This window comes from Hyperoodon ampullatus (assembly GCF_949752795.1).
Source record: "Hyperoodon ampullatus genome assembly, chromosome: 4".
Classification (NCBI taxonomy): Eukaryota; Metazoa; Chordata; class Mammalia; order Artiodactyla; family Ziphiidae; genus Hyperoodon; species Hyperoodon ampullatus.
The window spans coordinates 36647027-36674872 of record NC_136917.1 but is presented as its reverse complement, the minus strand read 5'-3'; the positions used below and the strand labels follow the sequence as shown (position 1 = coordinate 36674872).

Sequence of the window (27846 nt, the reverse complement as noted above, 5' to 3'; positions counted from 1 at the left end):
ATGGCGGCGTCCGGTGGCCGTGGTGGCGCTGGTGGCGGCGGCTTCGGCGCGGGCCCGGGCCCCGAGCGCCGGAACAGGTGAGAACCAGCCCACAGGGTGGGCCTGCACCTGCCCCGGGGCTGGAGTGACCTAAGGGGAGTCCTGGAGGAGCGGCCTGGTCAGGCTCGAGGATTTTTACGGGGGCTGCGGACTTCAGGTGGCTATGGCGTACTGAGGGGACTGAGGGCTGTTCACGGGTCATCCGAAGGCGGGTTGGGGGCCCCAGGGCCTCCAGGCGTCTGCATGCGGCCCTAGGGGCCTGAGAGGGCTTTGAGGGGTGTGGAGATCTGAAAGGAAACCCAGGGGCTCCTGACTGTGATGTGGCCATGGGGGAACTGGGGATGCCAAGGGGTCTGAGAGGCAGGGAGGTCCTGAGCAGGGGCTATAGGAAGCCTTGAGGTTGTTGAGGCTGTCTGGGCGACTCTGAGGAGGGGCTGAGGGGAATTTGGAGGGCTGAGGCCCACGGCTTCTTGGAGGGTGCTGAAGGACCCTGAGGTTTCTAAAGGTGGTCCTGAGGACATGCTGAGGGGACCTGGGCGGGGTGAGGACTGTAGAAGGTTGGGAGTAGGAGGCTCAGGTGAACCCAAGGGCCTGAAAGAGGCCTGAGGGACCAGGGAGAACCTGAGAAAGGGAGCTGAGGGGCCCTGGGGGTCCCAGTGAGTCCTGATTGGCAGGGAGCGGTCTTGGGGTCCCAGGGGTCCTGAGGGGCTAGAGTGGATCTTGGGAAGCCTGAAGATGGTGAGAGAGCGCTGAAGGTTTAAAAAATACACGAGAAGGGTCTGTCCTTGTGGCTGCTCCCTCCAAGCCCCATGGGGTGTAAATCCCATTCACCCCCAGGGCAAAGAACTTGAAGCAAGGTCTTGCCCTCAGATCACGGTGGAAGAATTCACCCCTTTTGGTCTGAGAGAGGCCCCCTTTCCCTTTGGACAAGTCCTGAGACTGGTTGTTTGAACCGCAGAATTGGCATAGCAATTGAAGGTATTTTTATGCATTGTTCTGGGCTCTCAGAGGGAAAGAACACCTGCCTTAGGATGTAAGACCTCCCTCCCTCTTCCCATTGCACAAGGCCAGAGTAGTCTAGACCCTCTCATCCCGGTCCCCCAGGACAGTCTGCTACCCTTGGCTGGCCAAGGAAGAAATTCGGACTTTTTCTTACTGGTGAGCTTATGGGAGCAAATAATTTCCGTCAGCGTGATAAATGATGAAATGGTCAATACTCGTGTGCCTCAGAAAGGCCTGAGGGTCCGGGTGCATGAGTTGGGCTTTGGAGGCCTGTAGTGGGGAGCAAAGAGAGATCAGGGGATTTGTGAAGACATTCAGGGGGTAGAGTGGACAGGATTTGGTGACCGGTATGAGGTGGCATGTAAGGGACAGTGAACCCTAGTCCCTGCTTTGAGCCCTGGCTAGGGATAACCTAGGGCAAGAATGAGGTATAATTCATTACATGCTATACAATTCACTCATTTTAGCTGAACAGTTCACTGAGTTTTTTGGAGTTTTTTGTTTTTTGGGCTGCACTGGGTCTTAGTTGCGGCACACAGGATCTTCGTTGCCACATGCGGGATCTTTTAGTTGCAGCAGGTGGGGTTTTGCAGCATGTGGGATCTAGTTCCCTGACCAGGGATTGAACCCTGGCCCCCTGCATTGGGAGCACGGAGTCTTAACCACTGGACCACCAGGGAAGTCTCCTCACTGAGCTTTAATAAATTTATAGAGTTATGTACACATTAACACAATCCAGGTTTTCAGAACACGTCCATCACCACAATGAATTCCTTCAAGCCCGTTGCAGTCAACCCTTCTCCCACCCCTGGCCTCAGGCACACTCTGATCTGCTTTCGCTCTCTGTAGTTTCGTCTTTTTAGAAATTTTACATGAATGGAATCATATAATATGTGGCTTCTTGTGTCTGGCTTCTGTCCCTTAACAGAATATTTTTGAAGTTTCATCTGTGTTGTCACAAGTATCAGAAGTTCGTCCTTTTTCACTGCTGCCTACTATTCCATTATATGGATGGACACAATTTGTTTATCCATTTACTGGTTGATGGACATTTGGGTTGTTTCCATTTTGACAATTGCAGATAAAGTTGCTGTGAACATCTGGGTATGTGTCTTTGTGTGGACGTATACTTTCATCCTCTTGGGTAAATACCTAGGAGTGGAATGACTGGGTCCTATGGTAGGTGTAGGTTTAAGTTTTTTTTATTTTTTTCAAGGTAAAATGGATCTTTTATTTATTTGTACTTAAACTTATAAACCAGCCAGTCAAACCGGGACTGTTATTATCATGATGTGGCAAAATACAAAACATCTTTCTACAAATACTAGAGTGATGAACATATTAGGGGTTGTAATAAAACAGAGCAAAAGAGGCAGAGGAAATCAATGAAGAAGCACATTGTAGCGTAACCCTTCACCTTAGCAATTGAGGTTCTTAACAAGTAGGGCCTCCCCATCGCAGAAAATATAAAAAATTGTTCATTGAATCTTTGTACTTTTGCTTCCTATTTTTTTAAAATAAATTTATTTACTTATTTACTTTTGGCTGTGGTGGGTCTTTGTTGCTGCGCGCGGGCTTTCTCTAGTTCCAGCGAGCGGCGTCTACTCTTCATTCGGCGCACGGGCTTCTCATTGCTGTGGCTTCTCTTTTTGAGGAGCATGGGCTCTAGGCTTGCGGGCTTCAGTAGTTGTGGCACGCGGGCTCAGTAGTTGTGGCTCGCAGGCTCTAGAGCGCAGGCTCAGTAGTTGTGGCGCACAGGCTTAGTTGCTCCGCGGCATGTGGGATCTTCCCCGATCAGGGCTCGAACTTGTTTCCCCTGCGTTGGCAGGCGGATTCTTAACCACTGCGCCACCAGGGAAGCCCCTTGCTTCCTATTTTTTGAGGTTAGATTAAAAAATATGGAATGCTTTGCGAACTTGAGTGTCATCCTTGTGCAGGGGCCATGATAAGTTCCAATTTTATTATTATTTTTATTTTTTATTTTTATTTTTTTGGCGGTACGCGGGCCTCTCACTGTTGTGGCCTCTCCCGTTGCGGAGCACAGGCTCCAGACGCGCAGGCTCAGCGGCCATGGCTCACAGGCCCAGCCGCTCCGCGGCATGTGGGATCTTCCCGGACCGGGGCATGAACCCGTGTCCCCTGCATCGGCAGGTGCACTCTCAACCACTGTGCCACCAGGGAAGCCCCCAATTTTAGTATATGTGCTACCGAAGCAAGCACCATAGGTTTTGTTAAAAAATATTTATTTATTTATTTTGGCTGCTCTGGGTCTTAGTTGCGGCACGCAGGATCTTCGCTGCAGCGTACGGACTTCTTACTCGTGTATGCAGACTCTTGGTTGTGGCATGCATGTGGGATCTAGTTCCCTGACCAGGGATCTAACCCGGGCCCCTTGCATTGGGAGTGCAATCTTACCCCCTGGACCATCAAGGAAGTCCCTCTGCACTGTAGGCTTTTCAAGAAACTGCTGAGTTGTTTGGAGTGACTGCACCATAACTGCATTCCTACCAGCAATGTGCAACAGTTCCAGCTGCTCCCCATCCTTGCCAACGCTTCATGTGGCCAGTCTTTAATTTTAGCGATTCTAAGTGTATGTTGGTATCTTATTTTGGTTTCATTTTGCATATCCCTAATAACTAACGATGTTGGACATCTTTTCATGGTCTCACTGGCTATTCAGATCTTTGGTAAAGTGTCTTTTAAAATCTTTTGTCCATTTTTTACTTGGTTTGTCTTTTTTTAAAAAATTAATTAATTTATTTATTATTATTAAAAAAAATTTTTTTTTCGGTACGTGGGCCTCTCACTGTTGTGGCCTCTCCCGGTGCGGAGCACAGGCTCCGGACGTGCAGGCTCAGCGGCCATGGCTCACGGGCCCAGCCGCTCCGCAGCATGTGGGATCTTCCCAGACCGGGACACAAACCCGTGTTCCCTGCATCGGCAGGCGGACTCTCAACCGCTGCGCCACCAGGGAAGCCCTATTTTTGACTGTGTTGAGTCTTCGTTGCTGCACGCAGGCTTTCTCTAGTTGCGGCGAGTGGGGGCTATTCTTTGTTGCTGTGCGCAGGCTTCTCATTGCGGTGGCTTCTCTTGTTGCGGAGCACTGGCTGTAGGCACGTGGGCTTCAGTAGCTGTGGCACACGGGGTCAGTAATTGTGGCTCGCAGGCTCTAGAGCACAGGCTCAGTAGTTGTGGCGCACAGGCTTAGTTGCTCTGCGGCATGTGGGATCTTCCCGGACCAGGGCTCGAACCCGTGTCCCTTGCATTGGCAGGCAGATTCTTAACCACTGCACCACCAGGGAAGTCCCTACTCATCTACTTTCTGTCTCTGTAAATTTACCTTTTTTTTTTTTTGGCCTCACCACGCGACTATGCAAGGTATTAGTTCCCCGACCAGGGATGGAACCCATGCCCCTGCAGTGGAAGCACAGAGTCTTAACCACTGGACCGCCAGGGAATTCCCTAAATTTACCTGTTTTATAAATAGAATCATGCCACATGTGACCTTCAGTGTCTGGCTTCTTTCACTCCACATTAATATTTTCGAGGTTCATCCACAGTATAATGTGTGTCAGTACTTCATTTCTTTTTATGGCTGCATAACATTCCATTGTGTGGACATACCACATTTTGTTTATTCGTTCACCAGCTGAAGGACATTTAGGTTGGTTCTACCTTTTGGCTGTTTTGGATAATGCTGCTATAAACATGCATGTACAAGTTTTTGTCTGAACACCTGTGTTCAGTTCTTAGGGGTATATACCAGGAGCAGAATTGCTGGGTCCTATGGCTGTTGTGTGTCCTTGAACATGCAGTTACCACCCAACACTACTTGGTGTGTTTATTACTGGAAATGCCTTGAGGGTAAAGAGCATGTCTGTCTCGTGTAGTCTTGGTCTTGTATGCCTGGAGCACGGGCAGCCCGGAGGAAAGAAGTGTTCAAGAAATATGGCTGGGGGACTTCCCTGGTGGTCGGTCCAGTGGGTAAGACTCTGTGGTACCAATGTGGGGGCCTGGTTTTGATCCTTGGTTGGGGAACTAGATCCTGCATGCACGCCACAACTAAGAGTCTGCATGCTGCAGCTAAGAAGTCCGCATGCTGCAACTAATACCTGGAGCAGCCAAAAAAAAAAAAAAAAAAGGAAATATGGCTGGGAGAGAGGGATGGATGAATGGAGTGTGGAAAAGCTCTCTAGGGCTTGTAGTCTGGTTGGTAGGAAGTCCCTTCTAGGTGGTCAGGTCTGTCCCTTGCCTTCTCGGGGAGACTTGTGGGCCTGCCAGGGATGGGGGGGAGGCTGGCCCTGTCTGTGAGTCTGGTTTTCCAGCCTTCCAGGTGGTGCCTGCATCTGCCTTTTTGTCCCATGAAGGGTTTTGTCATTTGGCCAGGGGTGGGGGCGGTTCCTGCCTTCCCCTTGGCCCTTCCAACGGTCCCACAACTCGAAAAACTGTCCTTAGGAGGGACTGCGTTCCCCCAGCCGCCCCCAGCATTACATAACTTGTTTGTTCCAACTTCACTTTTCTGCAACCAAGGGGGAAAAAAGAAAGAGAAAAGCTTATTCTCCTTCCTTCCTATCTCGAGGGATCAACAAAAAACCCGTTGCCTAGTAGAGATGGTCGTTAATGACCAAGCCGAACCTCTGGGATGGACAGAGCATGGCTGCCTTGGCTGGGCGCTTGCTGAGGGGAGGTGGGGTCCTAGCTGCAGGCTCACTCACACAAAAGAAACTTGTTCTGCAGCAGGCCCCCTCTCAGCTCCACCTCAGGCCCTTTAGGGGTTCCAGGCTTCTGGAGAGAGAGGAGGTTTACAGTGTGTTGTGAGGGGGTGGAGGAACTCTCCCAGGAGTCACACCTCCCCAGCTAAAATTCCATCGCTGTGAGGTACCTGGCCTGCCTAGTTCTGGAGGAACCTTCTCACCACTAAGTTTCTTCAGACATTGGGCCTTTGGCATCCTCTCTTCACCGCCCATCTTTCCTAAAGGTGTCTGGATGGGCCCCAGTCTCGTTGATTCACTTTGCTTCTTGGGGGGTGAGGCAGGAGTATCTGGGTGAGGGCCACGCCGGTCACAGGTGTTTCTCTGGGAAGTCGTGACTGGGACACAGTGTGAGTGGGTTTGGCACAGTTCAGCTGAGGCGTCTGCTCCTGGCTTGGTGGCCTTTGCTTGTTTAAACTTGCTTAACAAGCCCTCTCTGGCTGCACCCTAGATTGTCTCCACTAATCCCTGAGGCTCTGGAAGAGTCCAGCCCCCCAACCCCTGTGTGAAAGACTGGGCAATGATTTGGCCTTCTGAGAAGGTTCTTGTTCCTTTGGCCTCATCCTCTCTTCAGCTAAGAGGGAGAGACAGGAATTTGACCCTTCAGAGACAGGAACTCAACTCCTCCTAGGAATTCTGGGAGATCTGGTGGCATCAGGCACCTCATCAGACCCACATGCTTGTTGCATGCCTTGGGCACATCTGCAACCCTCTGTGTGTTAGTCTTCATCTGGGAAGTGGGACCCTGGACCCACTGGGCAGGGTAGCTAGGAAGAAGCAAACTAGGGTGAGGGTATGCTCAGAGGACGCCCAGCATGTTGCACATGTGTGTGTGTGAGTGTGGAAGTGGCAGTGTTGCCCTACGGTCCTGAAGCTGTTAGCATTCTGTCCGCCGTGCCTACGTGGACCAAGAAGGGATCATGGGGTGTTTGGCAGGTCTTGCTAACGAGCCAATGTGGCAGGTTGGGAAGAGAAAGTTGGTATCTTAGTCTGTTTGGGCTGCCATAACAGAATACCATAGACTGGGTGGCTTATAAATGGCAGAAATTTAGTTCTTGAAGTTCTGGAGGTTGAGAAGTCCAAAATCAAGGTGCCAACAGATTTGGTGTCTGGTTCCTGGTTCATAGACACGGCCTCCTTGCTAAGTCCTCACACAGTGGAAGGGTCTAGGGAGCTCTCTGGGGTCTCTTATAAGGGCACTAATTCCATTCACAAGGGCCCCATCCTCATGACCTAATTACCTCCTGAAGGCCCTGCCCTCTAATACCATCACATTAGGGAATAGGTCTCAACGTGTGAATTTTGGGGGGATACAAGCATTCATTCTGTGGTTGTCGGCTTGAGCAGTTCGGAGGATGGTAGTATCATTACTTGGTGGCGGCCATGAGAGGGACAGTGGCAGGGCCAGTGGGAGAATGGAACATGTCAAGTCTGAGCTGCTTCTGTAGCATTGAGAGGACAGATGCTGCCACGTGAGCCTGGCACCTAGGAACAGAGTGTAGAGCATGAGCTGGTGGGTCTTGGCAGAGTATTAGGGTGGGGCAGTTGAGTCTGGGGTGAGCTGGAGAGAGTGCTGGGCAGAGGTGCTCTGGGGGGCTGGGTCACGCAGCCCAACTCCTCCTCTGGGAGTGAGGCGCCCCATTCCTCATCTTCTCACTGGTAGGGTCCCTTGAGCTCACGATGTGAAATTGCTCTGAAAACTGCACACTTCGCCCTGAATTGTGCAGCCTGATTGTCTCATAGCTGAACCACTTCCATCCGGTAGCTGCGACCCCCCGGGGATGGCCTTCTTGTCGGCCATAGTTATGGGGTAGAAAGGCAGTTATTAGCCTCTGCTATCATTGCACCATCTCTAGGGAGTAGACGTAGTGTGTCATCCCGCTTTCCTTAACTGGTTATTTTTTATTGCCGATCCTCACGGGAGAGCTCAGAGAGGCCAGGTTGGAGGTTTGCGCCTGCCTCCCCACCAGACACTTTAAAAGTGGGGCTTCTCTGCACTCCTGCCCTTTGGTCTTGGGGCATGTTTCAGACTTAGGGTTGAAGGCCCTGGAGAAGGGGGAGGAGGGAGGGTGACTTCTTGGCATCCCCAGCTCCTTCCTCTTGTGGACGGGACTCATTTGACACCTTTCTCTTCCCCTGGCGATCGTCGATGGTCACATGCCTCCTGTGTGCCTGCCGCTGTGCTTGGTGTTGGGCATATGGGCCCCCGGACAGATGGGCCGTGCCTGTGTGGGACACTTATGTGCCAGCATGTGAAACAGTTGGGCCGTCATTTCCCCATGGTTGCCATAAAATGTCCCGAGGCTGAGTTGGAGGTTCCTGCCTTCTCAGGAAGGTTCTGAGAGTCTCCTTACAAATGAGGTTGAGCGGAGTCTGAAGGTTAGTGCCATCGGCTTGGGGGAAGGGAGTCTCGGGAGGTGGCCTGTTTTCTGGGTACAGGCAAGTGGCATGTGCAGGTTCTGGAGGGGGAGGAGCCTGGCTTTTTAGGGGTCCGGAGGGCAGAGAGGAGCTGGAGAGGGTGAGAGGGAGGAGTGGGGAGACTGGGAGCTGGTGCAGGGTTTGGGTGAGGGGGTACCTGGGTCAGATTCGTGTTTTGGAAGGATCCCTCTGGCAGGAGATGAGGGGGCCTGGGCTGAGGGGGGGTGCGTGGAGATGGTGAGGTGGGCATGGGTTTGGGGAAGATTCAAGGTTAAACTTGTGTGACATGCTGACCTATGGTGGCAGCCAGGTTGGGAGTCACCAGCTCTCAGGTTTCTTCCATGGACCAAAGAGTGAGTGCTGGTGGAGGACACGTCAGGCAGGAGGATGAGGCTCCACTTGGCTTGAGAGGCTCTGCTGCCCGAGAGCATCCAGTGGGGACAGGGAGCAGACGTGGACATCTGGCCTAGAGGGCTCAAGGTCCCCCCTCTGTTCTGGAAAGTCCTCGTGCCTCTCCTTGCTCGAGGGTCCCTGGTCTTCTAACAACAAGGACCTGGTCCTTCCCGGTTCAATTCCTGCCTCTCCTCTCTGACCTCCTTGAGAGCACTCACCACGTGCACACTTATTTGCTCTCTCTTCCTTTAATCTATTGGCACATTGCGTTGCTTCCACCTTTGAGCCACATCACCGTCCGGCCCCTTCTTCCACCTCCACCTCATCCTGGCTCTGAGCTGCCATCGACTCTTGCCCTCCTGGCTGCTATCCCCCCACCTCCAGTTGGCAGGACCCTCCCAACGCAGGCATCAGACCAGGCCGTCCCTTGCCTGACACTTGCCGGGGGCTTCCTCACTCTCAGAACAGTCTCAGAACAAAATTCACTTCTCCACATGATCCCCTTGGCCACCACGGCGAGGCCCTGCCCGCACATGGGCCCCCATGCTTCCACAGCCCACATCTCCAACAGCAGACTGGTGCCCCTCCTGGGCCTCGTGAGCTCACTCTCCCTCGGCTGGGGTGACCTGTCCCAGAACTTTGCACAACTCCTGTATTGCCTCCTTGGGGCCTGGCCACTCTGTCCATCATGACTCCCCCCGTCTGCCCCTCTTCGTCCTCTGCCCCAGGCTCATGGTCCATTCTGTGTTCTTAAGGATCTGTGTCCCCTAGAATGTGTGCTCCCCGCAGGCAGGGCTTCACTGTGGAGGCTCTGATACAGTCTAGCGGATATTCTACATACAATCTACGATGGATTTGCAGGAGGAGCTGGCCTGACTGGGAGGCTTCTGGAATGGCCCTCCATGGCCAGCCGAGCAAGGGTCACTCTTCCCCTGATTTTTGTTAATGGCAGGGTCCGGGTAGAGAAACAGAGACTCACAGGTGTGTTGTCAGTGAATCAGTCCCGTTAGAGAGAAGCCAGTGAGCAGCACCCTTTTGCATGAGCTCCATTTAGTTCACGGACAGGATCTTAGCGCCGGGTTGAGGACGGGGAAAGGGCCAGCCGCGCTCCCTGTCCAGCTGCCTGCCGGGGGAAGTGGGGGCTGGGGCCCGCTGAGTCCCCACCGGGCCGACCCGCCCTCCTCCTGTGGTAGCCGCTCCGCAGCTGTGCAGACGGGCTCTTAACACTTGTTAACCCCGAGTCTCCAGTCCCTTCCTCCTCCCCGCCCCTTTCCCATTTCCCTTCAGAGAGGGCTGCTCAGGATTCACAGAACTCATCCCCCATGGCTATGAGAGCGTTTCCCTAACATTCCTTGGTGGAGTGGGTTTTGGGGCGCATCCAGCGTGATTTCAGACCCCTTGCCGAGCAGCCCCGCTGCTGAGCTCTTCCCGCAGACCACCTCGCCACACACTGAAAATATTGTGATTCGGGAGGAAGTAACCGGCACCTTTGGGGAATCGCAGACCTTTCCTATGAGGGAAGCAGCTTCCGGAATTGAACACGGTCAGCCTGGAGGAAATCTTGAGGGGTGGACCTTTGGGCTTTTAAAGGCCTCAAGGGGGGGTCACCCGAGGATCAAGGATCGAGGCCGAAGACATTTTCTGACGCCACAACTGCGAAATTCCACAGGGGTCAAAGACAGGATCCTAGCAGGAGCGGGCTGGGCTGGGCTGGGCTGGGCTGGGCTGGATATCCGGACAGCTCGCCTCTCAAAGGGATGTTAGAATTTGAAGCAGTCTGCCGGAGGAAGCAGCAGCAGGGAGACGTGATCACCCGGAATCTTCCATGACTGTAGCTGAGAGTGGGACATTCTCCTGAGGGAGGGTTTGTGGGGGTGGTGACAAAATGCCCGTGAAGCAACACTCATATAGGGGAGCCCCGCTGCAAACCCCCGAGGCAGCCTCAACTTGGAAAACTTCCAGGACTATAGTTAAAGTCATAACTGTGTGCTGGCTTGGTGAAGTCTGGTCGATCCTAGGAGGGCTTCTCTTTCTCTCTTTTCTCCCCCTCTGTTGTGCAAGGGGTAATGGCAGCCCGTGGGCCATAAGGCAGGGAGGCTGGGAACACACAAATGTTTATGCTCTACGTGAGTCACTTGCAGAAACTCTGGGTGGTGTGTGTTTTCCTTGCCGAGGCTGATGGCATTGGGCTGCCCTGCAGCTCCAGCCTTAGGCATGCTTCCAGCATTTTAGCATTTAGAGTTGCTGAACATTCACAGTAGGGGGCATGGGTAGCTTGTTGACCTTTCACAGGGAGATGGCTGGGCTGTCTCTTTACGGGCAGGCAGGCGGGGCTCGGGCTGGGTCTGGTCACCACCCACTCACCTGCAGATCAACCATTGAGGCTTCCTCGTCCCCATTCCCAGGGTAGGAAGCCGGTGTGCATTGCAGGAAAAGGCGGTAGCTGGAGAAGTATTAACTCCACAGTGGTTTTTCCAGAGGTTCGTCCGGAATTCGAGCCCCAGATCAGAGGCTTCTGACATTGAAGGCCCCTTTTGGTTATGAGAGCCAGAAACTCAACTCGACTCACTCCCTTCAGTTAAAAAATAAAAGTTCATCGTTCACATAAAAAATAAGTTCAGGGAGAATTCCAGTTTTTATATCCATTAAATTCAGAGCTCAGATGATTCCTCTTGAACCTGTGACTCCCGTCTCCTAGCTGGGCAAGGTAACCTCACCTTGCTCTCCATCATCCCAGCAACCCTAGAGGGAAGGCAAGTTTCCATCCTGGTGGCTCCAGCAAAAGTCCCAGGGAAGGTTTTGGTTGGGTCGAATGGGTCACACTCCCTATCTTGGGCTCAGTCAGCATGGCTGGGGGCCTGAGAGGCTCTGGTTGGCCAGGCTGGGTTATGAATTCTCCCTTTTCAGCCCAGGGGTGCATCTCCTGATCCTTACCACTGGGGCTGAGAGTGAAGGAGATTCCCTGAGGAAAACAGGGGGCCCTTAACAGAAGAAGGAAGGGATGTTGGCACCCCCTAAAATGAAGATGTTCGTGAGAGGCCCCTCTTGATGCCTAAGTTTGTGCTGCTGTTGGAATGTCCTTGCTGCGCCATACCCATACTGTGTCTGCCTGCATATGGCCTAGCACCACTGGGCATGAGCACATGCCATTTGGTGGAACTGTCCCTTTCAGAGCCTCAATACCTGCCCTGCCAGAGGAGGCAGCTGGGCTGGGTCCTGAAACGCTGGCATTTGCAGTGCTGGATTCTCACAAGGTTTCCGAGTGGTATTCTATGGCCATGCAGTCATGTGCCTACTTGCCTAATTCGTAGAGTGAAGGGGTTTTGCTCATTCATGTGGCCCCATCTCCAAGCCCAGTGCAGCAGGGATAATGTGGGGGGATGGGCTCTTACTGGGATCAGCCTCTTGTCAGTGGGTGGGAACAAAACAGGCGAAGCTTCAGCCTGAGTCCTGCTTATTAGTCGCCCTTGCTGCCCCTGGCATTGGGGCCCTGGCTGGGCTTTGAGGGGTCACGGAGGCTGTGGGGAACCCTGGCTGGGCCATGAGGGCAAGGGAGGTCATGGGGGAGACCTTCTACTTCGAGAAGGCTTGGAAGGGAAAGTGATGGAGGAGCGTGGAAGAGCTAGTGGGCTTGAGAGTGCAGCATAGGGAGGAGGGGTGGAGGTGGGGGGCAGAAAGAGTTGGCCCTTCAGCATGGGGAATAGCATGAGTAAAGTGTGGCGGCCAGACATCCCAGAGAGGAGCCTGCCGAGGGCTTCCTGGTTGAGCCCAGTCAAAGGATAACATACCTAGTCCCAGGACTTGGACCAGGAGGTTTCATGGAGGAGGAAACAGAGCAGATATATGCAGCAGATACCTGCAACAAGAAGAGCTATGAGTCAGGACCCAGCCACTGCTGCCACCTAGCAGCCATCCACCTGCCACCTCACCCATCCTATCCATCCATCCATCCTTCCATCCGTCTATCCATCTACCCATCCTTCCATCCACCCACTGTTCCATCCAACCATCCATCCATCTGTCCCATCTGTCAATTCATCTATTCATCTACCCTATCACGCATTGTCCATCTATCCATCCACTCATCCACCCACCCACTCAGCCATCCAGCCATTTAATCAACAAGTGTGACTGAGTTCTGAGCACATGCTGGGCATGGTGCCAGGTGCCGGAACACAGCAGGAGACAGAACCCACCCTGCCCTGCTTGGTGAGGCTCCTGTTGCAGCTTCGAGGAGACAGGTTGGAAACAGACGGATGGTTTACCAGATGGAGCGATGGGCAGGCAAGACAAATAGAGCTGGGTTGGGGTCAGAGAGGTGTGGAGGCCTGGGTGGGGCTTTCCCACTGTGACCTGGCAGAATGGGGTTACCTCTCTCATAACGGCTGGAGGGTTAGTGGGATAGTCCACACCCTTGCCCTGGCTGCCACTGAGGAGCCACATCCTGCCCTACTTGCTGTCCAGCTCCACGTCCACCTCCTGGCTTGGCCTTCCTGGTGAGTGGTCTCAGCTCTCCCAGCCTCAGTCTCCCCGTCTGCATCATGGAGGTGATCAGGGGGCCCATCCACCTGGGGCTACAGAGAGACCGACACTGGCCAGGCCTCTTACGTGCTGTGTGGCCTTGGGTGGGTGCCTGAACCTCTCTGTGCCTCAATGTCCCTATCTGTAAGATGGTGACGATACCCCTCTCCAGGCTGCCCACTGAGAGGCGAACTGGGAACCAGGTTGGCACTGCCCCGGGCCCACAGTCTTGCATGGAGTGGGTGCTCGCTTGCCAGGATGGGGAGGGGTGGGGGTATGTGGAGGCAGAGAGCTTGCTGATGGTGAGGGAAGGAGGGTCTGGGTGTCCCCCTTCCATCTTCCTTCTTGAGAAGTTGGAAGAGTTGGGCAGGTCTGGGACTGGGGAAGTGCTGCCTACAGGGTCCTCTTGTCCATCAGCAGTGGCCAGATCCCCACACATCCTGGGCTCCCTGGGGCACCAGTCAGAGGCTGGGGTGAGGGCAGAGAGGCCTGGGCAAGAGGTCACGGCTGGGCTTCAGGGGCACTGGGCTCACTGTGGCCCCTGAGGAGCAAGACTGTTGGAGAGCCACAGGGGGCTTAGGCAGGAGAGTGATGGACTTTGATGTCATTGTTGCCTTCTGCTTGTGGGAGGGTGGGCCATACCTGTAGAGTTCTTGGCTGTAACCCAGTGAGTATTGCGGGAGTGGGGGAATCCACGCGGTTTGTCCCTGTCTCAGAAGGGCGGGATGACGGAGCTGACCGGGTGGTTCCACTTGCCTTGAGTGGAACCAGCACTGAGTGAGGCTGTCCGGTGCCAGGCTCTGTGTGCGCAGGATCCCAGCCAGGCTTTGGGGATGGCTGGTGGGGTCTCATTGTGAGGCTGGTGACTTGTGGGGCCAGGCACACCCCTGCCTCTACTCCCAGCCCCTAGGAATTTGCTCCTGTCACCTCTCTGGGTCCTTGGGAGGAGTCATGATGGTTCTTTTGAGGTGGACGTGGGTTCTAGAACCTGTCTGCCTTCCCTACCACCCTCTGGACCCTCAGCCTCCCTGGCTGTCACGTGGGGGTTCTCAGGAGCCACCAGTCCCGGGTGCCGGCAGGTTGCATGGTTCCCTCCTCCCGGTACTCCCCAGCACCCAGCACCGCCTCTCTTCTGTCACCCTGTCACTGCACTGCAGGCACAGACAGGCAGGAGCCAAGGACATACTTGTGGGGGGTGGCCCTGCCTGGTGATGCTCTGAAGATGAGGTGGGCAAGTGTGGCCTGGCGCCCCTTTGCAGGACTCAGGGAGAGCGTCTCTGTGGGCGACGTGCTCCCAGGGTGGGCTCGCAGTGGGCCCTAGACGTGTCCACGGCCCAGCTCTTGGAGGAGGCAGAGCAGGTGGGAAGGAGTGGATGAGGCTTTGTCCCTGCCTGGCGGCCTGGCTCACCTGGCCTCCCATGGGGTGTGCAGATCCACCTTGGCACTGGGCATCCTGATTTAAATTATCGCAGAAGATGTAGGAAGTAACCAGTATGATGACCAGGAGGGAGAAGTAAACAATTCAGCTGATGCTGTGGAAAGAGCCCAGGCTCAGGGGCACATGGGCTCTGGGGCCCTGGCCAGATTTTCTTCTCCCTCTCTCTCTCTCTCTCTCTGGGTCTCTGTCCCCTCCCTCTCTGGTCTCTTTCGCCACTCTATGGGTCTCTGTGTCCCCCAGTCTCTCGCAGTGGTTTGGCCTCCAGGCCTGCTGGGACACTGCTCTGAGGACCTTCATCTGCTCCTGGGTTCCACACTTGTCCACACAGGAGCCCTGCTCTTTCATCTGCTCCCCAGAGCGCCCGGGGATCAAGCCCTGCAAGAGGGCTGCAGGCATCTCAGAAGGAGCTGCCCCTTATCGTGGGGCTGCGGCTGTCTGGGGATGAGGAGGGTGGAGCCGGCCTGGGGTGAGCAGCCCCAGGGGAGAGTGTGCTGACGTGAGCATGGGGGCTGCTGGCCAGCCAGAGCATTTGAGGGCTACTGCCAGGTGCCAAAACATGGTGACTCCATCCTTTGGGCTGGGAGCACAGTACCCAGAGCTGTGAAATACTGTGGTAACCACAGCAACAGTGGCTTGGGGTGTCTGCCTTTGTGAGACATGTGGGACCTTGGCTCAGACGCACCTTTGATCCATGGAGCTGCGTGCCTGGAAGGCAGAGCAGTGGCCTTGGCAGAGTCAGCAGGCTGTAGTAGAGCGGGGAGTGGGAGCCAGTACTGGAGCTGCCTGCAGCCATGGGGGGGCCATGCTGGGCCTCAGTTTCTTTTTTAAAAAAATAAATCTATTTATTTATTTATTTTTGGCTGCCTTGGGTCATCGTTGCTGCGCAGCCTTTCTCTAGTTGTGGTGAGCAGGGGCTACTCCTCACTGCGGTGCGTGGGCTTCTCATTGCGGTGGCTTCTCTTGTTGCAGAGCACGGGCTCTAGGCGTTTGGGCTTCAGTAGCTGTGGCACGTGGGCTCAGTAGTTGTGGCTCGCAGGCTCTAGAGTGCAGGCTCAGTAGTTCTGGCGCATGGGCTTAGTTGCTGCGCGGCATATGGGATCTTCCCGGACCAGGGAATCGAACCCATGTCCCCTGCATTGGCAGGCGGATTCTTAACCACTGCACCACCAGGGAAGTCCAGTTTCTCCATCTTGAAGGGGACACTTGCTGCACTGACCTCCTGGGCTGGCCAGGGATTCATGAAGTTCTTTGTGAAGGGCTGTGCCCAGCATGTGCTCTGTCAGTGAGCCTGCTTTGTGAAGGGTCTGAGGAGGGCAGGAAGGGGAAGCCAGAGAAGCTTCCAGTGTGGCTGGATAGGAGGCAGTGGTTGGTGATGTGGGAAATAAGACAGAGAGGTGACCAGTGGGCTGCCGGTGCTTCTCCATCTGCAGCTAGAGAACCCCATCCCCATCCCCCAACCTCTGTCCCCAGCCCCCAGGTCTCTGTCCCCCTCTCTCTGGGTCTCTGTCCCTCCTCTCTGGGTCTCTTTCTCTCTCTCTGGGTCTCTCTCCCCCTCTCTGGGTCTCTGTCTCCCTTTGTGCCCCCAAGTGCAGTGTCTTCCCTGCTGATGCACCCAGGACCCTAAGGCGGAGTGGCCTGGAGCTCCCTGGTACTGCATCAGCTGGGGTGTGAGCCAACCAGCTGCGCTGCGCTGCTGTACTCCATCGAGCCACATGGACAATAAAACCAAAATTGGCTTTGAAAGTGGAAGTACTCTCTGTTTTGAGGGGAAGTGAGGGAATTTGCATGTCAGAACAGTATGTTAAAGGGGCAATACCGTCAGACTCTGCTCTGGCCTGAGTTTTGGGCTCCATGTGGGGGTGGGAAAGGAGTTTACAAAACCCCAAAGAAATGTTTCCATGAAATTCTTTCTTGGTCTTGCCTTTTCCCTTTTTTTTTTTTTTTTTGACATTCCAGTGAAAAAAACTTTCCGGGGCTTCATATCTCTCCTGTGGGCTTGGGAAACCGACCGTGGAGACCAGGGCCAGCAGCCGGGCGAGGGCAGGAGGAGGGGAGCGCCCACCCCACCAAGTGCTGCTCCCAAGGCAGCCCCTACCACCGTCGCGGGGCTCTGTCACTGTTGGTGTGGCTCTGCACCTCCTGTGGCTGTCCCTCACTAGGCCGTCCTGCCTTGTGTTCCCCCAGAAGCAGGCCCTGAGGCAAGGACTCTAGCCCCTGGTATATTTGGGGGGTGACCCCATGAAGGATGGGGGGCAGGAAGGAGTGCACACAGGGGGCGCCAGCAAGGATCCGGCAACAGCATGGGCAATGGGCTCAGCAGGCTGGGGATGCCTGAAGGTTGTGGGGATCCTGCCACAGGTGGGCATTTACCCCACCTAGTCCCACTGGCTGTCAGCCCCCGTGCAGGGACATCCAGAAGGAGGCAGCAGCTGTGTCCCCGTGTCCAGCACGGGACTGCATATGGCTGGGGGTGCCTGATGACAGTGCTAGAGAGACACAGCGTGGGGGTTGGGGTCAGGACAGTGGGGGGCACATGGTCAGAGGCCAGGTCCAGGCTGAGGGTGCAGCTGGGGAGGCAGTGAGTGGCCTCCAGAGACGCCCTGACCCGGCTGCTGACGCATTGGCTCCGATGACTCAGCGCGGGTGACCGTGGCTTGGGTGGCTGTCTGGAGACTCGGACTAGCCCAAGGGCTGCCGCTGCCGCCTTCCTGGGGGCCCGGGGCCCCACCTCGCCAGCCGCCCCCTGTCTGGGCCGGCCTGAGTAATGGGTCCTTCCCTTAGTCATCGGTCCCAGGCCCTGGCCCTCCCTCTTCCTCCTGCCCACCTCCGCCCAGCCAAGCCTGCTTCTCTGTCCAGGCTGGGGACTCTTGCCCCTGCCGGCTTCCTCCCTCCTTCCCTGAGTTCCCCAGAGGCTGTGAGGTGTGTGTGGGGTAGCGGTGGGGGCTTCAGAGACAGTTGTCCCAGCAGTGAGATGGGAGGAGGAAACCAGCCTTGTGAGGTGCCGTGAGCCTTACTGGGGGCACGAGGAGGAGCACCTGGGACAGGATGAGGCATGTGCAGAAAGGGGCCGTTTCCTACCCCCTTGGTGCAACTCAGGCTCCACACCCTGTAAGCAGAAGTGCTATGGGCTTTGTAGGGGTTCCTGGGCCGGGGTGTCCTAACTCCTGCAGAGGGGTGTTTAACGCTCAGAGTATGCACGGCCTCCGTGCTTGGCTAGAGGGCAGCCCTTTGTACCCCCTTAAAGGGTGTTTAGCTTGTTTCCCATCTTCAGCCCCCAGAAATGGTATTTGGTAAATATCCTCACACATCTCTCAACTTGCACATGTGAGTATATCTCAGATAAATTCCAAAAGTGGACTTGCTAGGTCAAGGATGTGAGCCTTTAGAATTTTGCTAGGTCTGCCAAACTGCCTGCCTGGGAGTTGTCCCTCTTTGCACTCCTGCTGGGAATGGACAAGAGCATCTGCTGCCAGATGGCCCACCCCGTGACTCTGCCCACCTGAGGGGTGAAGCCAGTCCTTTGGCAAGCACACTTCCCTTATCGTGAGCGAGGCTGAGTCTTAGGTCTCTCCAGCCAGTTGTGCTTCCTTTCCTAGGAACCGTCAGCCCACACCCTTCTGTGACATTGCTGGCTTTGTATTGATTTCTTGGTGCTCTTTATATATGGAGGACCACTGTAAATATATGTCCAGGGACCAAGCAGCCCCAGGATGAAGTTGCCTCTGGTGTGAGATCTTTCTTCTGGTGAAAACATGCATAGGCACGCCAGTCCCCAGAGCTCAGAGGAAGCACAGGAAATCCTCCCAGCTCACCTCACACTTTCAGAGGAACTTCTAAGAAAAAACTGAGGCCAGCTAAAAGCAAAATGTTAAAGGCTGGGTGGGGGGAATATACAAAATCTGTGAGATGAGGTGGCCACAGAGAGGCCAGCCAGGCTCACTTGACACCTGCTGTGGGCCGGCGCTCTGTGGGTGGTTCCGAGCTTCAAGTTCCCAAGCACTTGGCCCAATTCAAAGGCATGTGAGTGGCTTGTATGGTTGGTGGCAGAATTAGCCCCCCACTGGGCCTTGCCAGCCCAAAGTGAAGCTGGGGGAAGTAGGGGGTCTGTGGTCCCTCATTTCCCAGGAGGTGATGGGGGCCGGGGAGCCTCATGGCAGCCCTGTGATGTCTGCTCCTCCCTGCCCCTCCCCACCTTTTAAAAAAATTTTGGCCGCGCTGTGCAGCATGCGGGTTCTTAGTCCCCAACCAGGGATCGAACCCGTGCCCCCTGCAGTGGAAGCGTGGAGTCTTAACCACTGGACCACCAGGGCGGTTCTGCCTGCCCCATTTGAGAGCTGAGAAAATGAAGACCCAGACGACCGGGGAACGTGCCTTAGTCACACAGCTGGCAGATAGCAGGGCAGCCTCGGAATCCTGCCCTCTGCTCCTCACACCAGGTGCCGGAGCCTGGAGCAGCAAGGGCTGTGGTGCAGCCCGGGCAGTCTTTCCAGAGTGGGTCTGGCCAAGATTCACCTCCCAGGCTTTGGGTCCCGGCCCAACCCTCCAGACACTCTGCTCAGGGCCAGGATCCAGGCTTGGATGACTCTAGGGGATCCTGGTGATGAAAGTGGCACACAGGTGCTGTCTGCGTGTCACCTCCTCACACCCTGCAGCCCCTGCTGTGCTGAGTGGCATCTGCAGAGAGCAGCATCCCCGGGGCTACCCAGACTGGCCAAGTCTACGTCTGTGTCTGCATCTTAACACAGTCCCTGGTTTGAGACACACCTCTTCTCTGCCCTCTGGTCCTGGGAGGGAGGTTCCAAGGGGTCACAGCAGTCGTCCCTGATCCCAGGCCATTGCGCTGCACAGGGAAGGTGGAGCACCTGGCTCCAGGCAGGAGGGGCCCCGTCTTGGGAGGGGAGGTGGCTCTGCACAGGGATGGCTGTTTGTGGAAGTCGGGCCTTAGGGCCAACACCCAGGATGCAGCCAAGCCCTTCTGCTCCCAGGGAGAGGCTGGGCGTCACTGTCTAACCTCAGGGGTGGCAGAGCTGGGAGGAGAAGCCGGGGACACGCCCACTTTTTCTGGCCTCTGCACCTCTCTGCTCCCAGCTGCTCCTGTTTCCTCCCCCCAGGACATTCACAGCTTTGATGTGAAGCCAGTTCTGGATGATGTGACCACTTTGGGTCCCCATTTCCCGGACTGTGCGCCTGACGAGGGCAGGTCTGCTCTGTCTCATTCATGCTGTGTCCTCCCACCCATGAGAAACAGACAAGGGGCTGACAGAAAGCCCATGAGGATAGTGGAGGAGGGGTGATGGATATGAGCACCTCAAGGGTCCTTGGAGGCTCATGTGGGATGTGGCTTTGGCTCGGCGCTCCAGAGGCCCGTCACAGGGTGTCGCCGAGAGGACACAGCAAGACCCTGTCCCTGGAGATGTCCTGGCAGGGCCTGTATGGCTGAGGGCAGCCCTGGCCAGTGGGTGGGTACAGTTGGAGGCCTTCTGAATCCTGAGGGTCCAATGACATTCTCTTCGTGATCTTCAGCACATGGGTCAGGTGGGGTTCTTGGGAAACCAAAAGAACAGAGACTCGGATCCGAGCAGTGACCCAGTGGGCTGGATGCAGCAGCACTGGCTGCTTCCTGCCTGGGAGAGGAGGGGGGCATGTGAGGTGGGCGTCCCCTCCACCTGGTGCGGAGAGGCGACTCGGCCAAGCTAGAGACTCAGGGTCCTCCTGGGTCCCTTTCCTTCCCTCCCTCCACGGTCTGCACACCCAGCCTCCAGGACAAACCCAGGATCTGGCTACCCACACCACTGGCGTCCCAGTATCACCAGCTCAGATGACCACAGCGCTGGGCTCTGAATCACATGTGTTCCTGCCTCCCAGATACAGGATGATTTTCTGCTAAGCACAGGTGGTGTCCCCCTGCCACGTCCCCTGTCCCCCTGCCACGTCCCCACACCTTCGGAACCCTGAGCACCTCACAGGCCTGCAGGCAGTGCCCAGGGCCCTGCAGCCCCTCTGCCCATTGGATGGTTTACCCCTTTTCCCGAGGCTCTGCAGAAGGGCCGCTGATGTGGGCGGCCTGTGTGAGTCGGGGACCTCCCGTCAGCAGCGACTGTGTGTCTTGTGCCCGGTGACAGCTCTTTTACCCCTGGTTGTGTTTTGGGAGCTGGTGGGCAGTAGGAGTTGAGGAACCTTCTTTCTCTTCCTGCTTTCTTGGAAAGACCAGTGCCCACATTCCTGGCCCTCATTTGTGGGCAGGGGCAGGCGTCAGTCCCAGGAATGGGAAAGCAAGTTCCAGAGAGCCGGAGGCCATGGGGAGAGAGCAGAGGGCTGGGGAGGATGGCCTTTGCCTGGGGTGGGGTGGGGGCTGAGAGAGTCCTGGGAAGGCTCTTGACCCCATGGAGGCTGATGGGCATTGCCCCCTTCTGTTGTGTTTGGAGGAGGAAGTGATATACTAGGGCCTCCTAAACTACTCATTTATCGATGCATTTCTACAAAAGTTTTCCGAGATGAAACAGCAAAGGGGACAGGGGCTGGGGGGTGGTAGGGGATGAGGGGAAGCGAGTGGGGGTGATAGGGGCTGGGCCACAGAGGACCTTGTATGCTGTGAGGCCCTGGAGGTCATGGCAGGGTTTTGCCCGGGACCTGAGAAGGCTCAGATGTCCTTGAGTTTTGTTTTGTTTTTGAGGTGAAAGTCATATAACATAAAATTCACCATTTTAAAGTATATAATTCAGTGGCATTTAGTGCTTTTACAGTGTCGTGCAACTATCATCTCTGTTTAGTTCCAGAACGTTTTCATCACCCCAAAGGGAATCCTGTACCCTCAGGCGGTCATTCCACACCCCCCTCCCCCAGCCACTAATCTGCTTTCTGTCTCTATGGATTTCTGGACATTTCATATAAATGGAATCATGTAACACGTGGCCTTTCGTGTCTGGCGGCTTTCACTCAGCCTGATGTCTTCAAGTTTCTTCCATGTTGTAGCATGAATCAGTTTCATGCTTTTTTTATGACTGAGTAATATTCCATTGTATGCATACACCACATTTTGTTTATCCGTTCATCCACTGATGGGCATTTGGGTTATTTCCACCCCTCTCCTTTTCAAAACTTTATTTTTATTCCAAGACAACCTTTGCCTTGTGCATCCTCATTTTGACGTGCAGGAATCTGTTTTACTTGTCGCATCCCCAGCTAACTGCCCCCATAGGTAAATCCATCTTAGGGCAGTTATTCTTGGTTTTATGGCTTCCTTACGTTGGTGACAGGAAGATCCCATGCAACCTGCTGTTTCCTGGGCCCGGGTTCAGTCCTCCTGTGTCCTCTTACAGCTCTGGGGCTGCGGACAAACTGCTCAGCATGTCCCTGAAAGGTAGGACTGACAGGCGTTTCCCCTCGACTGGGTGTCTGCTGAGTGCAGCGAGAGCCAAATTCTTCTGTAAACGGCCAGGGTGACTTTATGGTCGTGTGGCTGCCCTCCCCTGGGGTACAGGGCACAAGAGTCATGCTGGCTGGTGTCAGAGTGGCTTTACCTTGAAGGTCAGCACCTGCTGGAGGTGGCTCTCCCTCTCCCATGGTGAGAAGCTGGCCCGTGGCACCCCCAACCCCAGGGCTTAGTGCCACCCGGGAGGCTGCAGGTTTCGAGTTCCTCCTTCAGACCTGTGCTGGAGCTCTGTGCTGGCAACTAATCCCACCCTGCCTCCTGCAGGGGAGAGAAGAGGGGCTTACTCGTGGGGATGACTCACTGGGGCACAGGGGACAGTGAGGTGACATGGAGAGTCCTGTACCTTAAAATGAGCACTCAGTAGGCACAGGTCATTTTATTTTTTATTATTTATTTATTTATTTTTGGCTGTGTTGGGTCTTCGTTGCTGTGCATGGGCTTTCTCTAGTTGTGGTGAGCAGGGGCTACTCTTCGTTGCGGTATGCGGGCTTCTCATTGCAGTGGCTTCTCTTGTTGTGGAGCATGGGCTCTAGGCATGCAGGCTTCAGTATTGTGGCTCGTGGGCTCTAGAGCGTGGGCTCAGTAGTTGTGGCACATGGGCTTAGTTGCTTCTTGGCATGTGGGATCATCCCTGACCAGGGCTCAAACCTGCATCGGCAGTCAGATTCTTAACCACTGCACCACCAGGGAAGCCCTGGCACAGGTCATTTTAGAATGAAAGCTAATGAAATAAATTTTTAAAGAGGAGAAGGTTGGGGCTTCCCTGGTGGCACATGGTTGAGAGTCTGCCTGCTAATGCAGGGGACACGGGTTCGAGCCCTGGTATGGGAAGATCCCACATGCTACGGAGCAACTGGGCCCGTGAGCCACAACTACTGAGCCTGCGCGTCTGGAGCCTGTGCTCCGCAACAAGAGAGGCCGCAATAGTGAGAGGCCTGCGCACTGCAATGAAGAGTGGCCCCCGCTTGCCACAACTAGAGAAAGCCCTCACACAGAAACGAAGACCCAACACAGACAAGAATAAATAAATAAATTTAAAGGAAAATTTCCTCATAATTAAAGTTTAAAAAAAAAAAAAGAGGAGAAGGTTGGAAGCAACCCAAAGGTTCATAGATGGGTGAACAGATAAAGGAATTATGGTGTTTCCACACAGGGGAATATTACTCAGCTAGAAAAAGGAATGAAGCGTTGACACACGCTACAACATGGATGAACCTTGAAGACATCAGGCTGAGTGAAAGAAGCCAGATAGAAAAGACCGCATGTTGCATGATTCCATTTATATGAAACATCAAAACAGGCAAATCCATAGTTACAGGAGGCAGATTAGTGGTTGCCAGGGGCTGGGGGAGGGGGATTGGGGGGTGACTGATAATGGGTATGGGTCTTCTTTCACAGTGCTGAAATGTTCTGGAACTAGATAGAGGTGATGGTTGCATAACATTGTGAGTGGATTTTATGCCACTGAATTGTACACTTTAAAATGATGAATGTTATGTGAATCTCATCTCAAATACAAAAAAAAGGGATGCGGGAGGCTCTGCAGGTCCTGCATCAAACCCCGCCCATTTCACAGGCGGCAAATGGAGGCTGGAGAGGCGCATCCACTGCCACGGCCAGTCAGTGGGCAGGTGGCAGACACCGCTGGGACCCAGGCCTGGTTTCCACTTCTCTGGGGCTGGTTCTGGCAATTTTGCCTCCCCCCGGGGCAGCTTCAGAGCCCTGCCAAGCCAGCGCAGGGACCAGACGGCCCTGAGGCCTGGGAGCCACCTGCCCACCTCTGCTCTCCCGCAGCATGGCTGACAAGAACGGGGCCCTCAAGTGTACGTTCTCGGCCCCCGGCCACAGCACCAGCCTCCTGCAGGGCCTCGCCGCCCTCCGCGCCCAGGGCCAGCTTCTGGATGTCGTGCTCACCATCAACCGAGAGACCTTCCACGCGCACAAGGTGGTCCTGGCCGCCTGCAGCGACTACTTCAGGTGAGCGTGGGCCCCCAGGGGCAGGGTGGAGGGTGCCGCCCTTCTAAGAGGGAAGATCTCAGGGCTGGGCATCTAGCCGGGGATGGCTGAGGGAAAATGGCTGGGGTTAGCCCATCTTTGGGTTTAGAGAGAAGTCCAGTAAGCCTGCAGGTTTTTCCAGGTTTGCTACTTATTCAGACTTGTGGGGGACACTGAGCAGACAAGCAGAGAATGCCTGGCGGACAGAGGTGGGTGCCCAATTAGCAACTTCTACCCTGAGAAGGTGGCAGGGCTCCATCAGGTTTTCATTCTAAGTTTTTATGTGATGCCTGCATGTGCCAGGTGCTGTTCTAGGCCTTGGGGATTTAGCAGGGATAAAACAGGCACAAGCTCTGCCCTCATGGCACCTGTGCTCAGGCTGAGGGATGGGACACCTGCTCGGCAGCCCTTGTGTGTGCCAGGCTCTGTCCAAGGCCCCACGTGATGAGTGAGGCCTTGCTGGGTGTACAGGTCTCTCTACCCTGAAGGCCCTTTCCTGAAAGCTCCTTCCCTGTGCCTGGCTGGGCAGGGGAGCGAAGGCCCCACGGAGCAGGGCTAGGGGCCATTCTCATCAGCTGGGGGTTGTCACAGGCTGGGGACAGTCTCCTTTATTCCCTTAGTGACCAGCTGGCAAGCTTCCTCTTGACACCAGAGAGAGCCGGGGTGCCGCCCTGGGGGTGGTTCTTCAGCCCCACATTGCCAGGGGTGGCCAGAGCATTCCCACCTGCCATCCCAGGTGCCCGTCTTGGACTGCATGTTCCTCGCAGCTGGGGTGCCTTGCCTGGTGCGCCCCCTGGCTGCCCGCCCCACGGGCTCAGAGGGGCCATTCTGGGGAGTTGGAGCAGCCAAGCCATCTGGGGCGCCGCTTCTATTTTTATTCTGGATTTGGGGATGGGCAGGCTGGCCCAGCCAGAACTGCCCTTTAAAGGCTCCTCTGCGCTGGCACTGCAGTTGGAGAGGCCTTAAAAGGCAATGCTCCCTCCCGTCACCGTCACCGTCACCGTGATTGCTTCTGCCTTCGATGGGCTGACGGGACTCGCGGGGACAAGCAGGGGCAGGGTCCAGGGGGCTGGTAGAGCGCTGCGGTGGAGGGTCGGGCGGTTGTCAGTCAGTGGCCCCACGGCAGCACCAAGCTCAGCTGTCCCTTCTCTGGGGCCTGAGCTGGGCCCACTGGGTGTGCGACTAGGGGATGGGCATCTGTCGGGCAATGTTGGGACGTTCTCTCCCCTCAGACGGCTGTCACAGGCGTGTGCTGATGGTAGTTATAATTATGATGAAATGCCAGCTTGCCCCAAGCTGGAGCACACGCGTTCTTCTAGAACCTACCATGAACCCTGAGCAGGCACTGGGGTTCTCACCCCTCTTCCTGGTGGGGGGCCCTCAAAGGCCATGAGGAGCCTACGTCTCTCAGCAGCGCTCACGTTAGCACTGCTTCTCAGAGCAGGATAGCATGGCTGACAGAGCTGGGGTTACTTGCTGCTGGGGGGCGGGTCTCACGATGGGCTGGTGTTCCTTTGGGCCATTCTCAGGGGGCTTTCCTGACCATGTAAGCCTCTGGGGATGGCAGGGACCCTAGCACAGCCCCCTGATGGGCCCTCTGACCTGGGCACCCTCACCCCTCCCCAACCCATGTGACAGTGACCCAGGCTGGGGAAGGTGGAGCCAGCTGCCCACGTGAGGGGCTGGGCTCTGTGAACCGCAGTGCCTAGTGCCCTTGGGGGTCCCTGCCTTGTCTCCTGAACTTGCTGCCAGAGTGGTCGTCCAGGGCTGGCTGTTAATGTGGGGCTGGAGACCTGTCCCCAGAGCCAAAGCCAAAGCCAAGGTTTGGTCTTCTCTTGCACAGCCGCACCAGGCCCGCAGCAAGCAGCCCTTGGTCCCCGCCCTTTGAGGCAGCTGGGCCCCAGCACCGCACACCTCTGGGTGAGGCCAGGCAGGGCTCCACGTAGGGGGGCAGAGTGGGGAGTTGCTGCTTGTAGGAAGATGCATGGCTAGGGGTGGATTAAAAATCTTTCTTTTCCTTTTTGCCTGTCTTTAATGAGCATCCGGCCTGCTTTCCCCTGGCTGGCCGTGCCCTGCTCGCAGTGTCCCAGGGCCAGGCCACGCTCGGGCAGCCACAGTGCCCCTTGGCTGCCCCGAGCCCACATGCTGTGTTTCTGACCTTCAGGGCCATGTTCACGGGCGGCATGAGGGAGATGAGCCAGGATGTTATTGAGCTGAAGGGCGTGTCGGCCCGCGGCCTGCGGCACATCATCGACTTTGCCTACAGTGCCGAGGTGACACTGGACCTGGACTGTGTGCAGGATGTGCTGGGTGCAGCCGTGTTCCTGCAGATGCTGCCCGTGGTGGAGCTGTGTGAGGAGTTCCTCAAGGCCGCCATGAGCGTGGAGACCTGCCTCAACATCGGCCACATGGCCACCACCTTCAGCCTGGCCTCGCTCAAGGAATCGGTGGACACCTTCACCTTCCGGCACTTCCTGCAGATTGCCGAGGAGGAGGACTTCCTGCACCTGCCGCTGGAGCGCCTCGTCTTCTTCCTGAAGAGCAACCGGCTGCAGAGCTGTGCCGAGATTGACCTGTTCCATGTGGCTGTCCGCTGGCTGCAGCACGACCCCGCCCGGCGGCTGCGCGCCAGCCACGTGCTCTGCCACATCCGCTTCCCGCTCATGCGGTCCTCAGACCTGGTGGACAGCGTGCAGACGCTGGACATCATGGTGGAGGACGTGCTGTGCCGCCAGTACCTGCTGGAGGCCTTCAACTACCAGGTGCTCCCCTTCCGGCAGCATGAGATGCAGTCGCCGCGCACAGTCGTGCGCTCGGACGTGCCCTCACTGGTTGCCTTCGGCGGCACACCCTACACCGACAGCGACCGCTCGGTCAGCAGCAAGGTATACCAGCTGCCCGAGCCGGGGTCCCGCCACTTCCGTGAGCTGACGGAGATGGAGGTGGGCTTCAGCCACACGTGCGTGGCCGTGCTGGACAACTTCGTGTACGTGGCCGGGGGTCAGCACCTGCAGTACCGCAGTGGCGAGGGCGCCGTGGACTCCTGCTACCGCTACGACCCCCACCTGAACCGCTGGCTGCGCCTGCAGGCCATGCAGGAGAGCCGAATCCAGTTCCAGTTGAACGTGCTGTGCGGCATGGTATACGCCACGGGTGGCCGCAACCGGGCCGGCAGCCTGGCCTCAGTTGAGAGGTACTGCCCGCGGCGCAATGAGTGGGGCTACGCCTGCTCACTGAAGCGCCGCACGTGGGGCCACGCGGGTGCCTCGTCTGGGGGCCGCCTCTACATCTCGGGCGGCTACGGCATTTCGGTGGAGGACAAGAAGGCCCTGCACTGCTACGACCCCGAGGCCGACCAGTGGGAGTTCAAGGCTCCCATGAGCGAGCCCCGAGTGCTCCATGCCATGGTGGGCGCCGGCGGCCGCATCTACGCCCTCGGTGGCCGCATGGACCACGTTGACCGCTGCTTCGATGTGCTGGCCGTGGAGTACTACGTGCCTGAGACGGACCAGTGGACCAGTGTGAGCCCCATGCGGGCCGGACAGTCAGAGGCCGGCTGCTGCCTGCTGGACAGGAAGATCTACATCGTTGGGGGCTACAACTGGCGTCTCAACAACGTGACAGGCATCGTGCAGGTGTACAACACCGAGACAGACGAGTGGGAGCGTGACCTGCACTTCCCGGAGTCCTTTGCTGGCATCGCCTGTGCCCCCGTCCTGCTGCCCCGGGCCAGGACCAGGAGGTAGCTCCCCAGACCCCGGTTCCCGGCCTGGCTGCCTGCTGTTTCTGCGAGGGGCTTGGCGGGTGCGCGTCTGGGTGGGGAACTTCGAATCTCCACCCCCGCGGGCTGGTCTCGC

The 27846-nt window shown here is 56.1% G+C and overlaps 1 protein-coding gene across 1 annotated transcript; it reads left to right on the top strand.

Annotated features, from left to right (window-relative positions):
• KLHL26 (kelch like family member 26) lies at positions 1 to 27735 on the top strand (the record flags this gene model as incomplete). The annotated part of the gene is given in 4 exon segments (XM_079703972.1): positions 1 to 77; positions 23789 to 23971; positions 26072 to 26102; positions 26104 to 27735. Coding segments are annotated over 4 exon segments (1923 nt in total).
• Positions 27736 to 27846: the final 111 nt, after the last annotated feature.